Below are 14651 nucleotides of genomic sequence, written 5' to 3' on the forward strand. Positions count from 1 at the left end.
TCGCGCTGCGCGCGGCGACGGGCGCCGTCGCCTGGACCTTCGCCGCGGGCGGCCCCGTGAAGCGCGCCGCGGTCCGCTGCGGCGGCGACGTCGTCTTCGGGTCCCACGACAACCGCGTCTACCGGGTCTCGCGCGCGGGCGCGCGACGGTGGGCGAGCGGCGACCTCGGCGGCGCGGTCTACGCGAGCCCCGCCGTCGCCGGCGACGTCGTCGTCGCCGCGACGACGGCCGGCGCGTTGGTCGGCCTCGACGCGGACACGGGACATCGGCGCTGGGCGCGGCGGAGCGGCGCGCCCGTCTACGGCACGCCGGCGCTCGCCGACGGCGTGCTCTACTACGGCGACGTCGGCGGCGCGGCGCGCGCCGTGAGCGCCGCGGACGGCGGCGGCGTCTGGGTCTTCACGGACGGCGCGCGGACGCCCGTCTACGCGCCGCCGCTCGTCGCGGGCGCCGCCGTCTACTTCGGCGACGACCGGGGCCGCCTCGCGCGGCGCCGCCGCGGCGACGGCGCCAAGGAGTGGACGGCGGCGCTCCCGGGCAAGCTCTTCGCGGCGCCCGCGCGCGTCGCGGCGGTCCTCGTCGCCGCGACGACGGGCGGCGTCGTCGTCGTGCTCCGGGAGGACGACGGCGCCCTGCTCGCGCGCGCGCGCCTGCCCGCGGAGGTCTTCTCGACGCCCGTCGTCGCCGGCCGCCGCGTGCTCCTCGGCTGCCGCGACGACCACCTCCACGCGCTCGACCTCGACGTCGAGTACGAGGCGTAATTTGGAAAACTCTTAGAGCGCGGCGAGCGCGAGCCAGCCGCCGATGAGCCCCGTGCCGCCGTAGGGCGCCCAGCCGCCGTAGGACCGGTCCTGCTTGTACGCGACGACGTAGTTGCTCCCGCAGAAGACCGCGCCGCCGGGCACGAAGCACGCGGACGACACCGCGCGCGCGCGCGCCGACGGGATCGCCGCCGTCGCGAGCAGCGCGAGCGCGTGCACCTGGTGGTACTGCACGGCCGTCTTCCAGATCGCGCGGTACTCGTCGTCGTGGCTCACGAGTCCGTGCGCGCCGTACGCGCCGGCGCCCACCGACGCCGCGCCGAGCAGGCCCGCCGCCCTCACCTGCCACATCGTCTTTTTTTTGCACGAGCTGCTGACGCCACTGCTGGATAGCGCCGACGACGAATGGCAGCGCGCGCTGGCAACGCGCGCACAGGACAGCGGAGAGGCCTCACAGCTCGACTCGAAGCGGGGATGGATGATTGAAGGTAACTTGCCGCTATTGAAGCGGCATGGGCAGCTCATAGCAGCATGGGCAGCCCCTGCAAGACCGTGATGACGCGCCGCGCGGCCCGATGATGCGTCGCTGGCTCCGACTGCTGCTGGCGGCCGCGGCGGCGGCCAAGCGCACGGTGAACATGGCCGGCGTCGTCGAGGTCGACGCCTGGATGCACCACCGAGCGCCGCCGCCGCGCCGCTGGGACGCCACGGATCCGGCGGCGCTCGACGCAAAATGGACGAAGCTCAGCAGCGGCTTCTACAAAGAGGTGCACCGCGCCACGCTCGGCGGCGACGACGTCGTCGTGAAGCGGCGCAAGCTCTACAAGGCCGACCGGAAACGGGCCGGCGGCGCCGCGCTCCGCGGCGAGGCGCTCTATCACGAGCGCGAGGTGCGCGGCGAGGTGCTCTACCTCGAGTATTTACGGGGGCTGCCGGGCGTCCCGCGGCTGCGGGGCGCGTGGCTCGACGCGAACGGCACGCGCGTCACGTACGCCGTCGACCTCGCCGGGTCGAGCCTCGGCGACGGCGACGGCGACGTCGGCCACCGGAGCCGCCCCTCCAAGGCCTACGCGGCCTGGGCGCGCCGCGACCCCCTCGCCTGCGCCGCCGCGCTCCTCCGCTGCTTCGAGAGCTTCGCGGAGCGCGGCGGCTTCTTCCTGGACGATTTCGCGGTGAAGCAGTTCACCGTCGACGAGCGAAAGGACGAGATCTGGCTCGTCGACGGCCCGAAGGCGCTCGCCGGGCCCATCCGCGACTTCTTCGTGCGGCGCGGGCTCCCGGCGCTGCCCGCCTCGACGGGGCCCTGCTCGAAAAAGGAGCCGTGCCCGGCGACGCTCAACGAGCACGCGTGCCGCGCCGCGCGGAAACCGACGACGCGACGCGGCTTCAGTACGGTCCACGCAGGTGCCACGCGCGGCGGCCGCCGAAAACGCAGAACATCCTCTCCGTGCGGCCCGTCGCGAAGAACCGCTTCCGGCGCTGCGAGGCCGGCAGCGCGGGCGCGCCCGAGGCGCGGGGGAACTGCTTCCCCAACGGCACGTGCGCGCCCGTCGGCGCCCACACCCACGCGTTCGACGTCGGCGCCAAGGTCTGGGCGCTGCCGGCCATCGCGACCTTCGCGTCCAAGAAGCACGCGGCCGCGGCGGGCGCCGTCGCCGCGCTCGCGGCGAAGATGCGCGCGCCCGAGCCGGGCGACCGGCCGACCTTCGCCGCGGCCGTCGCCGAGCTCGAGGCGGCGCGGCCGCGTCCGCCGCCCGGGTAGTCCCCGCGTTTATTTCCGGAGCGCGTCCCAGACGGCGTCCCACTCGGCCTGGGCGGCGGCGAGGAACGCCTGGAGGTCGGCGAAGTCCTCGGGCCGGACGAGCTTGGACATCTTGTTCTCGATGGTCTCGCCGAGCGTGACCTTAAAGGCCTTCTCGTCGACGATGGCGTACTTGTTCGAGACCATGGACACGTAGAGCGGGATGCCCCGGTCGTAGGCGAGCTTGATCAAGCCGACGCGGAGCGGCATCTTCTCGCCCGTCGGGTTCCGCGTGCCCTCGGCGTAGACGATGACGGACCGGCCCTCGGCGCACTTGGCGGCGACGGCGTCGTAGAGGGGCCGCTTCGCGTCCTTCTTGCCCCGGCTGAAGTAGATCATGTCGCCGAAGAGCCAGGACCGGATCAGGGACCCGGGGAAGAAGACGAGCTTCAGGACGTTGCGCGACACGTAGACGCCGTCGGGCACGAAGGCGATGTCGAGGACGAAGTCGCTCCAGTTGACGTGGTTGCAGAGCACGACGCAGCCGCGGAGCTTGCCGTCTTTGTCGACGGGCCGCGGCGCGACGCCCCGCGCGCCGATAACCGGCCGGATGCAGGACATCAATCGCTCGATGAACTCCGTGTGCGTCGGCGCCGCGCAGAGGCCGACGAGGCTCCCGAGCTTGCGGAACAGGAAGCCGACGGCCGACAGGTTGAGGCCGACGAGGAGCAGGTAGACGAGGAAGCCCACGGCCCGCACGCCGCTGTAGTGGACGCGGCCCATGGCGTCGACGGCGCACGGCGGCCTCGGCGGCACCGGCTCGGCGGGCGCAGCGACGGCGCGCGGCGGCGCAGGGCTTAATCGCTTCACAAGCTCGGCAAGCAAGGCATGCAACACATATTCAACCAAGGGTAAACACCGACTAGGCTAATCACAGCCCGCAACCCATCGAATCGATCCGATGGGCTGCCTCCACATAGCGCTCGTCGCCATCGCCGCCGCGTCGTGCCGCGCCGCCAGCCTGGACGCGGCGACCCTCGAGCGCTGCGCGGCGTCGCCGAAGGGCGCGGGCGGCGACGTGCTCCTCGTCACGGGCGTCGTCGCCGCGCGGCGCTACGCCAACGGCACGTCGTCGTCGCCGCGCGCCAGGTTCTGGCGGGCCGTGGCGAACGCGGGCGCGAAGGGCCCGCTCGCGGGCGCCGTGCTCGACGCCGCGGCGGCGCAGGCGTCGAGCGTGGGCCTCGAGGCCGCCGTCGCGGACGCCGCGGCCGCGGCCGCGGCGAGCCGACCCGGCGGCCGGCTCCCGGGCGCGTCCGTCGTCGTCACCGTCGACGGCGGCGAGACGGCCGCGCACGTCACCGCCGGCGAGGACGCGACGGCCGCCGCGGCGCGCTTCGTCAAGTTCTGGCAATTGGACGGCGCCGCGACGCCGGCGCTCGCGGCCGCGCTCTCCGCGGCGCGCGCCGAGGAGACGGCGCGCCTCGAGGCCGACGCGGCCGCGGCGCGCGCCGCGCGGGACGCGGCGGCGGCGACGAGCGTCGAGGGCGCGGCCTGGTCACCGGCGGCCCTCGCCGAGTTCCTGCGGCTCGCGGCCGCGGCCGTCGCCGCGGGCGGCGCGCGCGCGGCGGCCGCGGACCGCGTCCGCGCCGCGGCGGCCGGCGCGGGCGGCGCCCTGCGGCTCCTGGAGCGGGGCCCCGTCGCGGACCTCGCGCGCGCGCGGCGCGCCTTCGCCGACGCGTCGCGGCGGCTCCGGCGCGACGAGTTCTCCGCGGCGGACGCGAGCCGCGCGCGGCACCAGGCGCAATACGCCTACGACGTCCTCAACACGACGGCCGCCCTCAAGAAGCGCGACGACGCCGTCGCGGCCATGCAAAAGGCCGAGGACCGCGCGCGGGACGCGCGGCGCGCGGCCGCGGGCGTCGAGCCCGTGTCCGCCGTCCATCGCGCGCGCGAGGACGCGGTCCACGGCATGCTCGCGCGCGCGCGGCGCGACCGCGAGGCCCAGGAACGGGCCGTCGCCGCCGCGGCGCGGTCCGTCTTCGTCGGCCTCTGCGAGGCGTCGCCGGAGCGCCCGGACCTGCGGTGCGACGCCGACGACCGCAAGTGGCTCGACGGCAAGCTCGCCGTCGCCGGGTCCGCCTATTTGGCGGACGCGGCGCCCTTCGCGCACCGCGCGGCCGTCGCCGCGGAGGAGCTCGCCGAGGCCGAGGCGTCCTTCGACGCCGTGGACCGGCGCTTCGAGCGCCTGCCGCGCCTCGACCGCAAGGAGACGTTCGGGTTGCGGGGGCTCGTGGCGCCCTTTGTGTACGGGCGGCCGGACCACGCGACGACGGACTGCAAGGACTGCCGCAAGGGGCTCGCCGAGGCCGCGTCGAAGCTGAACAAGGCGCTCCTCCTCGACAAGGACGGCGGCCGCGTCGCGGACGACTTCGTGCGAACGGCGACAAGCAAGGCGACGACGTACTTCTCCACCTACGGCGCCGTCGACTGGAACCACAAGGACATCCTGGAGAACCCGTCGAAGCGCAACGCCGCCGTGGCCCGCGCGTTCAAGGACGGCGCGTGCCGCGTCAAGGGCGACGCGTCTTCGACCGTCGGCCGGAAGCGCGTCGACAAGCTGTGCGCGCCCTGGTCCGCGCTCAAGCACGAGATGCGGAGCGCGCTCCGCCGGCTCCGGGGCCGCGCCCGGGCGACGACGGCGACGCTCGCGGCGCTCGAGCCCTGGGCCGCGGCCGCGGGCCGCGTCGGGAACGCGTCCGGCGACGCGGCCGTCGTCGCGGCCTACGCGGCCGCGCGCGAGGCCGCGGCCCGCGCGGCGCGGACCGCCGAGTTCGAGCACGAGCGGACCGTCGACGGGTCGCCGGGCTTCGTGCCCGAGAACGGCACGGACGCCTACGGGAACCTGAGCGCGAGCCTCGGCGAGGCCGCGGACCGGCACCGCGCCGTCGCGCAGGCCCTCGCGACGGACCCCGAGGCGCGCGCGCTCGCGAGCCTCGACGCGGCCGTCGCGGAGCTCAACGCGACGCTCGCGCGCGAGGCGGCCCTCGAGGCCGACGCGCGCGCCTACGTCGACGCGCGGCCGTCGGAGAAGCTGCTGATAGCGGCGCGCGACGCCGAGAACAGGCTCGCGCACCTCGCGGGCGAGGCGAAGAAGGCCGGCTTCGCGCTCCAGGACGCGCTCGCCGCGGCGGCGGCCGCGAACGCGCTCGGCCCGCCGCCGTCGCGCGAGGACGCCGACGCGCTCCGCGAGGCCTACCGGCGCAGCCTCGCGGCCCACGGCGCCGCCGCGGGCGCGCTCGAGGCCGCGGAGGCCGCCGTCGGCGCGGACGTCGCGGCGGACGCGCACGACGCCGTCGCGGCGCTCGCCTTCGCGCTCGACCGGCGCGTCGACGCGCCGTCCGTCGCCGCGGCGCACCGCGCGCGCCAGCTCGCGGCGCTCCTCAAGACGGCCGAGGTCGCCGCGTCCTGCGCGCCGGACGTGCGCGACGGCGCGCCGCCGCCGGGCGCGGGCGCGGGCGCGCGGCTCGTCGCGCGCCGCGCGGCGGGCGTCCTGAGCCTCGCGGCCCCGAACGCCGCGCGGCGCTGGGTCGCCGCGCTGCCCTGCGGCTTCGAGGTCGGGCCGCGCGCGGCCTGGTTCGGCGCCGCGGCGGACGCCGCGCTCGGCCTCGCGGTGCTCCGGGGCGAGGCCCACGTCGTCGCCGGCCCGGCGCCGCGCGGCGCGCTCCGGTTCTGGCCGGGCAGCCCGCCGGACTTCGCGCCGGCGGACGGCGCGTGGCTCCTGCGGCGCGACGGGGGGGCGTAGTTTTGAGGCCGCTGTCGGCTGGTTGTGCACAGCTCAACTGGCGAGCTGAGCGCTTGCACTTTTCGTCGCTAAATATTGCACCCCGCGTCGATTCACAATGTTACATTTGGGAAGCTGCCCTCCAACCCCGCCGGGTGTCATCGTTCCTCATCCCGTTGGGCCCGGAATTACCGGCGGAAGAACGACACCATGCTCGCGTTCCACCTCGCGATCCACGCGTTCCATCTCCGCCATGAGCTCGCATTGCTCCCGGCGAAAGCACTCGATCTCGCGGCGGTCGCTCTCGGCAAGCTCCTCGAGAGCGGCGCGCATCGCCACCCCGTAGTCCTCGACGGTAGCGTGTCGCCATCCGGAGGTACCGGACTCGGAGGCGTCGCGCTGGCCCGGCGGGACCTCGGAACTGCCGCGCGCCGCGTCGGTCCTGTCGAGGATTTCGAGGACGGCCAACGCGCCGCTGAGGTCGGGATTTTTAAGAATGTTTCCCAGCTCATTCAAACGAGCTCAGTCCTTTTTACCTGTTCCGCTGTCGCTGCCAGGCTTTCCCGCAGTTTCAGCTGTTTCGCCAGCTCCTGTTCGTTCGCCGCCAAGCGTTTGGGAATGCTGCTGTAGCCGCTTAGCCTTCGGGAAGGCACCGGAAGCCCTCAGCTCCGAAGTTGATCTCGATTTCGCCGACCGACATCGTCAGCGCGGGAAAGTAGCCGCTCGCGAGGGAAATTTCGGGGAACTCAGGCTCCTCTTCGACAAGCCCGTCGATACTGAAGCGGATCTCGCCACGGTCGAGGTCGAGCATGCACCCGATGACGTCGCCCACATCCGTCGCCTTTTCGGAAGCAGGCCCGTAGAAGCAGGCGTTCCACGGCGTGTCCTCCTCCGAGTGCCAGAGAAGACAGCGGACACGGTCGCACGAGTAGGAAAACTCGTCGTCGCCGCAGCCGCCCTCCGGATTCGCAGAAAAACCACTCCGCGCCCAGCCTAATTGTAGGGCCTCGGGCACTTTCAGGATCGTAACCTCGTAATACCATTTGCCGCTCGTCAGCGCGACCTCGGGCAGCGCGACCGTCGCGTAATAATCATCTCGATGGCCGTCGCCTCTCTCGTCCAGTCTCCACGTGGCGGGACAATTGTCGAAGAAGTCGCGCGGGCCGGTGCATGGGTATATCCAGGACAAAGGAAAATTGAGCATCGACTTGCCACCCCGAGAAAAGTTTGCAAATTCCAGTTCCGTGTCGTAGCGATACTTATCGTACTGTTCCATGCCCTCGTACTCCTCCTTATCGTCTTGCTCCAATGAGCTCCACATCTTGCCAAGCGTCAGACCTACGGGGGGATGGAGACGTGACGTCGTCGCGCGTAGGAAAGCCGGACGCAGCGCCGTGCCGATCTCGCCGAGAGACATGCCGCGCTCCTCCAACGCCGGGCGCTTGTCGCGGGCGAACAAGGCGAACGCGCGCCGCGGCTTTTTCAGAGCGCTGAATTTCTTGTGGATGTCCTCCGGCGAGAGCATTGCTTGCTTCGCGGTCGGTTGCGGCTCCGCGATCTGCTCCGGCTCCACGATCTGCTCCGGCTTCGGCTCGGACGCGGCCTGCTCGGACTCGAGCCGAAGCAAGAAATCTCGCATTGCCTCTCCGATGGCAGGCCTGAAGTCGTTCCTCAGACGCTCGCCTCCGTCCGACTCCCCGAGGCGCGCCGCCAAGGCCCCCACCAAGAATTCCATGTGGTCATCCGTAGATCCAAATACCTTGCCCGCAGGTCGAGATCGTCTTTCACTTTCCGCGACCTCCATGAAGGTGCGCTTCACGACCGCGTCGGTCAATGCCGCCGGCTCGGGCGCGACGCCCTCACCCCAGGGCTCGTTGGAGAGCGCGGCTTGTCGTATGAGGACCGTCAAGAGCTGTTCCGCCTTCTCCGGACTGTGACCGTCTGCGACAAAATTGTTGATGATGCGCAGCGCGTCTGGTGTGTATTGGTCGATGAGGTGCTCCGGCTGGCTTGCGTTTCGTAAGGCGCGCCGCACGATCGTCTCGGCGCTCATCGCGCGCTGCGCCGTCGAGGTTTCAGAGCTCCAATTGCGGGCCCGGCGCGCACTTCGTCCGCGTCCGCGCGCTCAGCCCATCACCCGGGGGGCTGCACCTTTGATTCATCGCCGACACAATCCGCGATGTTGAATCCTGGGCAATTGGTGTGCGACGAGATTCGACGCATTTTGCGGTGAGGTCGCTCGGCATGTGCGCCGCGGCGAGCGCGCGCACGCGGTCCACGATGCGAGCGGCGGCGTGGGCGCTGGTGGTCGGCGCCTGCGCCGCGGCGACCCCGAACACGCGCATCCTCTTTGGGTCGTGCAACAAGCACGACATGCCGCAGCCGCTCTGGCCGTCCGTGCTCGAGAGAAACCCAAGCGCGTGGATCTGGGGCGGCGACATTATCTACGGCGACTACATCGCCGAGTGGCTCCCCAAGGTCTTGTTCAAGCCCAAGGGGCCCGCGTACCTCGTCGAGGCCTACGACCGGCAGAACGCCGTGCCCGGCTACGACGAGCTCCTCGCTAGAGACATCCCCGTCATCGCGACGTGGGACGACCACGACTTCGGCCTCAACGACGCGGACGCGACGCTCGAGTTCCGCGACGCGTCGCTCGCGGCCTTCAAGGCCGCGTTCCCGCGGGCGGACCGCGGCCAACCCGGCGTCTACAGCGCGCGGACCGTCGACCTCGACGGCGGCTCCGTGCTCGTCGTCGCCCTGGACATGCGCTACGCGAAGACGCCCTACGACGGCCCCGCGGGCGACGGCGACTTCCTCAGCGAGGCGCAGTGGGCCTGGCTCGAGGCCGTCGTCGGCGGCTCGACGGCGGACGCGCACGTCTTCGTGTCGTCGCTGCAGCTGCTCGAGTGGCGCAAAGGCAAGGCCGAGAACTGGGGCCGCTTCCCGAAGGCCAAGGCGCGGTTCATCGACGTCGTCGCGCGGGCGAAGTCGGCCGTGGTCGTCTCGGGGGACGTCCACATGGCGGAGATCGCCGGCGCGCGCTGCGGCTCGAAATTGCTGCTGGACGTCACGTCGTCGGGCATGACGCACTCCTGGGCGCGCCAGTCGCCCGTCTTCCCAAAGTACACGGTGGCGCCCATCCTGACCAACGGCATGCGCCTCGCGCAGCGGCTGCTGCCCTTCCCCTACCTGCTGAGGGACGAGGGCTCGGGCCGGTCGCAGAACTACCTCGGGCTCAACTTCGGCGAGCTGGACTTTGATTTCGCGAACGGCACGCTCACGGCGCGCATCTTCTCCGAGGACGGCCTCGAGCTCCAGCACACCTTCGCGCTGGCGGCGCTGGGCGCCGACGGCGGCGCGGCGTGCGAGCCCGCCGGGCGCGACCCGCCGGGCTGGGAGAGCGCGATCCGTTTCTTCCTCTTCGCGGCGATCATGGCCGCGGGCATCTTCGGCGCGCCGCTCCTCGTCCTCGGCGTCTGCGTCAAGGCGTCCCTCGCGCGGCCGAGGTAGCGCGATTTTACTCTTGTTTATTTTATCCGGAGCCGGTCCGCGGTCTGCCGCGCGGACTCCGCGGCGACGCGCCTCGTCACGACGGAGAGGTCCTCGCGGCGCGCCCACAGGCGCGAAGCGAGCGCCGACGCGAGCGCGCGCTGGTCCGCGGGATCGCCGCCGGCGTCGCCGAGGAGCTCGGACGCGAGCGCCGCGAGTTTCGCGGCCGCGTCGAGCGCCGCGGCGTCGCGGTCGTCCTCCGTGACGAGCTTCGACCCGCGGAAGAGCCCCAGCGGGTCCACCAAGGACCCGAGCACCGACCGGTCGCCGCCGGCGCCGCCCGAGCGCCGGCGCGCGTCGGCCCAGAGCCGCCGGGTCCGCGCGCCGAGTGCGAGCGCGACCTGCTCGACGACGAGGCGCGACGCCGGCGTGTCGTCCTTCAGGAGATCGAGGATCGCGTCGGCCGCGCGCTCCGCGCCGCCGCCGCCGACCGCGACGTCCGTCGACGCGTAGCGGCGCGCGCCGTCGAGGAGCGAGCCGACGCGGTCCGCGTCGAGGACGCGCGCGCGCGCGTCGTCCTTGGCCGCGCCGAAGACGAAGGTCGAGAGCGCGCCCGCCGCGCGCGGCGACGGGTCGGAGAGCATCCTTTCGGAGATGTAGGGCAGCGTGTCGTTGAGGATCGAGTAGTCCGGGTCGACGCCCAAGCCGATGCCCTCGAGCGTCGCGAAGGCTTTGGCTATGTACGCAAAGTAGGGCGGGATCTGGAAGATGGCCGCGCCCGCGTCCGCCGAGAGGCCCCGGAGCTCGTCGATCAACCCGGGGACGTCGAAGTTCGCGAAGCCGCCGCCCTCCGCGCGCTTCGAGTACGCCCGCGTGAGCAGGTCGACGACGCCCGCGTCCGCCGCGGCGTCCTCGCCGCCCTCGGGCACGAAGCCGAGGCGCACGAGGTCCCCGGGGACCTTGGCGTAGTCCCGCGCCACGAGGTGCGCGACGTGCTCGATGAGCGTCAGCCGCAGGTCCTCGTCGAGCTGTGTCACCAACCCCCAGTCGAGGATGCACAGGCGCCCGTCCGGCGCCCGGAGCAGGTTCCCGGGGTGCGGGTCGCAGTGGAGGAGCCCGGAGTCGAGCATCATCCACATGTAGCTGTTCATCGCCAAACTCGCGAGCCTCGGCACGTCGTCGCGCGCGCCCGTCTCGTCGAGGCGCTCGCCGTCGACCCACTCCGTCGTGAGTACGCGGCGGCTCGTCGCGTCGGCGACGACCGCCGGCGCGAAGACCCGCCCGTCGAGCGACGACGCCGCGAGCTTCTCGCCGAACGCGGCCGCGTTCGCGCCCTCGGCCTCGTAGTCGAGCTCGCCCACCAACCCGGCGCCCCAGGCGTCGGCGATGCCGACGACGTCGCCGGGCGCGCCGAGGCTCGCCGCCAGCGGCGCCGCGAACTCGCGCACGAGGTACATGTCGAGCGCCACGCGGTCCTCGACGTCGGGCCGCTGGACCTTGACGGCGACCGGCCGCCCGTCCCACGTCGCGCGGTGCACCTGGCCCAGCGACGCGGCGGCGACGGGCTCCGGCGAGACGTCGCGGAGCTTCGACGCCGCGGACCCGAGCTCCGCGGCGATGATCGCGCGCGCCTCCGCCGACGCGAACGCCGGGACGTCCTCTTGCAGGAGCGTCAGCGCCTTGACGTAGGGCGGCGGCAGCAGGTCCGAGCGCACGGACGCGCTCTGGCCGATCTTGATGAACGCCGGGCCGAGCGCGACGAGCAGGTCCGTGAGCTCGCGGCCGCGGTCGTCCGCCCGCGGGCCCGCGGGGCCGTCGCCGGCGAGGGCGTCGCCGGCGAGCGCCGCGCCGAAGCCCGCCGACCGCCACAGGATCTCCAGCGACCGCGCGGCGACGCGGAGCGGGCGGCGGCCGAAGTAGGCCCGGGCCGACGACGCGTCGTAGGCGCCCGTGGGGTAGGGCTTCGCGGGACCGCCGAAGCTCCAGGCGACGGCGACGAGCAAGGCGACGATGAGGCGACGCATCGCTGCGTTGGTATTGGCGGTGCCCTGTGTTGGCTGCTGCTGTAGCGGCGGGTTGGCGTTGGCAGCGTTCGGTGTTTTCTAGCAGCGGGCTGGCGCGAGTGTTGGCAGCGTTTGGTGCTCTAGCAGCGGGTTGGCGGCAGGCCTGACTAAGCGCAGCTCATACGGTGCTTCGAGCCGCGACCGTGTTGCCCTCAACATCTTCATGAGCAGTGTATTTTTCGGGGCAGCCACCAACAGGGATGGTCCAGCCCAGCGGCTTCGGCTACGCCGCGACGGTCTTCATGGTCGTCGCGGGCCTGCGGCGGCTCTGGAGCTGCTGGATGACGCTCCCGCGGTGCCTGCGCGGCGACGCCCACTTCGGCGAGGCCTTCGCCGCCTTCTTCCCCGGAGCGTCGAAGCAGCTCCACTACGAGTACGCCCACTTCGTCTACCCGCAGCAGATGTCGCGCGTCGTGCTGCACATGGCCATGAACCAGGGCTGGCTCGCGCTCTGGGACTTCCTGTGCGCCGCCTTCTGCGCGAGCCCGACGCGGACGTCGTACGTGCTCTGCGTGCTCCCGTGGCTCTACGGGCTGAGCCACTTCGTCGCCGTGGACTGCGCGCCGGCGAAGAACCTGTCGACGGCCTGGAGCGAGTGCCAGATGGTCGTCGTGTCCGCGGCGCTCGTCTGCGAGGCCTTCGACCAGAAGTTGGTTTTTCGGACGTCGACGGCCGAGGTCGCGTTCGCGTCCATCGTCCCCTTCGCCATGGTCGCCGTCTGCGCCGCGCGGAAGACGGCGACGTCCGAGGGCCGCGCCCTCTGCGGCGTGTGAGGGGCGCGTAACGGCCGCGTCGGTGGTCGCCTAGCCCACGCGAGTGGCCGGGGGCGTCGCTGCCAATTACCGGCGGGCGTCCGGCGCCCGCGCGCCTACATGATCGTGCACTTGAGGCCCGGCTTCTTGCCCGGCTCGGGGAGGGCGACCTGGTTCTTGGCGAGCTGCTTGATCTTGCCGTAGGCGCCGCGGAGCAGCGCGGGGCACGCGGGGTTGCCGACGACGGCGACGACCTTGGCGTCGACGGCGCCGAAGGCGGCGTGGAGGGGCCCGCCGGCGCCGCCCGTCGCGGCGCCCTCGAGCATGATGCGCATCTGCATGTACTGCCAGTAGAGGACGAGGAGGATGAAGTTGCGGCGCGGCGTGAGGAGCTCGAGGACCATGAGGAGCCCCGCGCCGGCCTCCGCGTAGGCGCAGTTCACGACGACCTTGGCGTCGAGCTGGCCGTCGCCATCCAGCAGCGTCCCCTCGAGCGCCGCCGTCGCCTGGAGCGCCTGGGACTTCAGGCCCACGCTTTTCAGCTTCGCGACGACCGCGTGCGCCGACGCCGCGCCTCGAAGTAGAGCAGGGGCAGCAGGGCGATGAAGGAGCCCTGGCCCAGGAGCAGGATGAAGGCCCCGAAGAGGCGCTGGCAGCCCGGGTCCGTCATGCACTTTTGCGCGTACGCGCGGTCCATCTTCGGGCGGCCGTGCGCGCGGCCCCAGTGCATGACGAGCGACAGACACAGGAACTTGACGGCGGAGCGGTAGCGCGCGCGGAGCGTCGCGAGGTCCGTCGTGAAGGACACGAGGTAGATGGCGCTGTAGACGAAGACCGCGCCGCGCGCCATCAGGTGCGCGTTCTCGAAGCGGCCGCCGACCGGTTGGACGCTCCGCTGCTCCGGGAAGGGCACGCGCCGGTAGTTGCCCGCGCCGTTCGCCGCGTCGGCCTTCGCCTTGACCTTCGCCGCGTCGTTGAGGTGCTGCGCGCCGTTCGCCGGGTCGAGCTCCGCGGCCTTCTCGTACGCGGCGGCCGCCTGGGGCAGCTTCCCGAGCGCGTCGCACGCGGCCGCGAGGCGCGCCCAGCCCTTGGCCCAGGTCGGCTTCAGGGACGTGCAGGCCTCGGCGTCGTCGTAGGCCTTGTCGAAGGCCTTGAGCTGCATGTAGCACGCGCAGCGGTTGCTGTGGATCATGTGCAGCTGGTCCACCTCCGTCGAGTCGTCCTCGAGCGCCGACCCGAACTTCGCCGCCGCGTCGCCGAACTTGCCGCTCTTGTAGAGCTCGCGGCCCTCCTTGAGCTCCGCGGCCATGGCGCTTCGACGCGGCGGCGCGACGCGTTTGCGAGGCACAGCGAACCGCAGCGACGACGCGTGTTGCCACTACTGCAAATCGGCCGACGGTGAGGCGTACGGTGCCACGACGCCCCGCGCGCCCGGGAGGCCTCCCGGGCGCCGGCCCCTACTACGGCGTGGCCGCTGCAGCCCACGAGCGCCGTGGGGGGGGCGGGTGCTCGAGGCCGACTCGGAGACATGTCGTCAGTGCTTTAAACGCATCATCCGGGGCAGCTGCCGCGGCACACGCCGTGCGATGCCCCGGCCATTTCGACCACTTACGCGTGTCTCAGGAGGTAGCGGTGCTGGAGCGCCGGCGCGCGCGGCACGCGCGACCGGCGCCCGCGCCATCGAAGGCCGCGGGCACGTCGAAGACGTGGTCCCGGCGCTCCGCGCCGATCTCCGCGAGCGCGTCGGCGACGCGGTTGCCCTCGACGTCGGCGTGGGCGGCGACCTTGGCGAGGGTCGTCATCGCGCCGCGGATCACGAGGAGCGCCGCGGACGCGCGCGCGAGCGCGGGGCCCGGCCGCGCGAGCGGCTGGTCCGCGGCGGCGCCGTCCGAGCGCGCGGCGCCGACGCAGCGCAGGGCCGTCGCGCCGTCGCTGAAGGGGTGCAGGAGCCGGCGCCGCGGGTGCGCCGCCAGGGCCACGAAGGTCGCCGCGCTGGGCGCGTCGACAGCGCCTCGAGCCGCAGCGCGTCGCGGAACGCGTCGACGCGTCCGCCGAGGCGTCGAA

At 72.6% G+C, this 14651-nt stretch overlaps 5 protein-coding genes across 5 annotated transcripts in view; 3 read left to right on the plus strand and 2 right to left on the minus strand.

Annotated features, from left to right (window-relative positions):
- The window catches only part of AURANDRAFT_60884 (hypothetical protein), a gene marked incomplete at both ends in the record, with an annotated part of 6158 nt that extends 5397 nt beyond the window's left edge, over positions 1 to 761 (plus strand). The window contains one exon of the mRNA XM_009034195.1: positions 63 to 761. Coding sequence (XP_009032443.1) covers positions 63 to 761 — 699 coding nt within the window. The remainder of the gene's footprint in view (positions 1 to 62) is intronic.
- Positions 762 to 1336: 575 nt separating this feature from the next.
- Positions 1337 to 2523, plus strand: AURANDRAFT_60885 (hypothetical protein; the record flags this gene model as incomplete). Its single annotated transcript, XM_009034196.1, has 2 exons — positions 1337 to 2109; positions 2166 to 2523. The coding sequence occupies 2 exons, from the start codon at positions 1337 to 1339 to the stop codon at positions 2521 to 2523; spliced, it is 1131 nt and encodes a 376-aa protein (XP_009032444.1).
- A 940-nt stretch (positions 2524 to 3463) lies between these two features.
- On the plus strand, positions 3464 to 6304 carry AURANDRAFT_60886 (hypothetical protein; the record flags this gene model as incomplete). The annotated part of the gene is made up of 1 exon (XM_009034197.1): positions 3464 to 6304. One exon carries the CDS (start codon positions 3464 to 3466, stop codon positions 6302 to 6304), a length of 2841 nt encoding a protein of 946 aa, XP_009032445.1.
- A 3506-nt stretch (positions 6305 to 9810) lies between these two features.
- On the minus strand, positions 9811 to 11796 carry AURANDRAFT_60887 (hypothetical protein; the record flags this gene model as incomplete). Its single annotated transcript, XM_009034305.1, has 1 exon — positions 9811 to 11796. One exon carries the CDS (start codon positions 11794 to 11796, stop codon positions 9811 to 9813), a length of 1986 nt encoding a protein of 661 aa, XP_009032553.1.
- Positions 11797 to 12703: 907 nt separating this feature from the next.
- AURANDRAFT_60888 (hypothetical protein) lies at positions 12704 to 13896 on the minus strand (the record flags this gene model as incomplete). Its single annotated transcript, XM_009034304.1, has 2 exons — positions 12704 to 13121; positions 13142 to 13896. 2 exons carry the CDS (start codon positions 13894 to 13896, stop codon positions 12704 to 12706), a joined length of 1173 nt encoding a protein of 390 aa, XP_009032552.1.
- Positions 13897 to 14651: the final 755 nt, after the last annotated feature.

The sequence above is a fragment of the Aureococcus anophagefferens genome, assembly GCF_000186865.1.
Source record: "Aureococcus anophagefferens unplaced genomic scaffold AURANscaffold_1, whole genome shotgun sequence".
In the NCBI taxonomy this organism is placed as follows: Eukaryota; class Pelagophyceae; order Pelagomonadales; family Pelagomonadaceae; genus Aureococcus; species Aureococcus anophagefferens.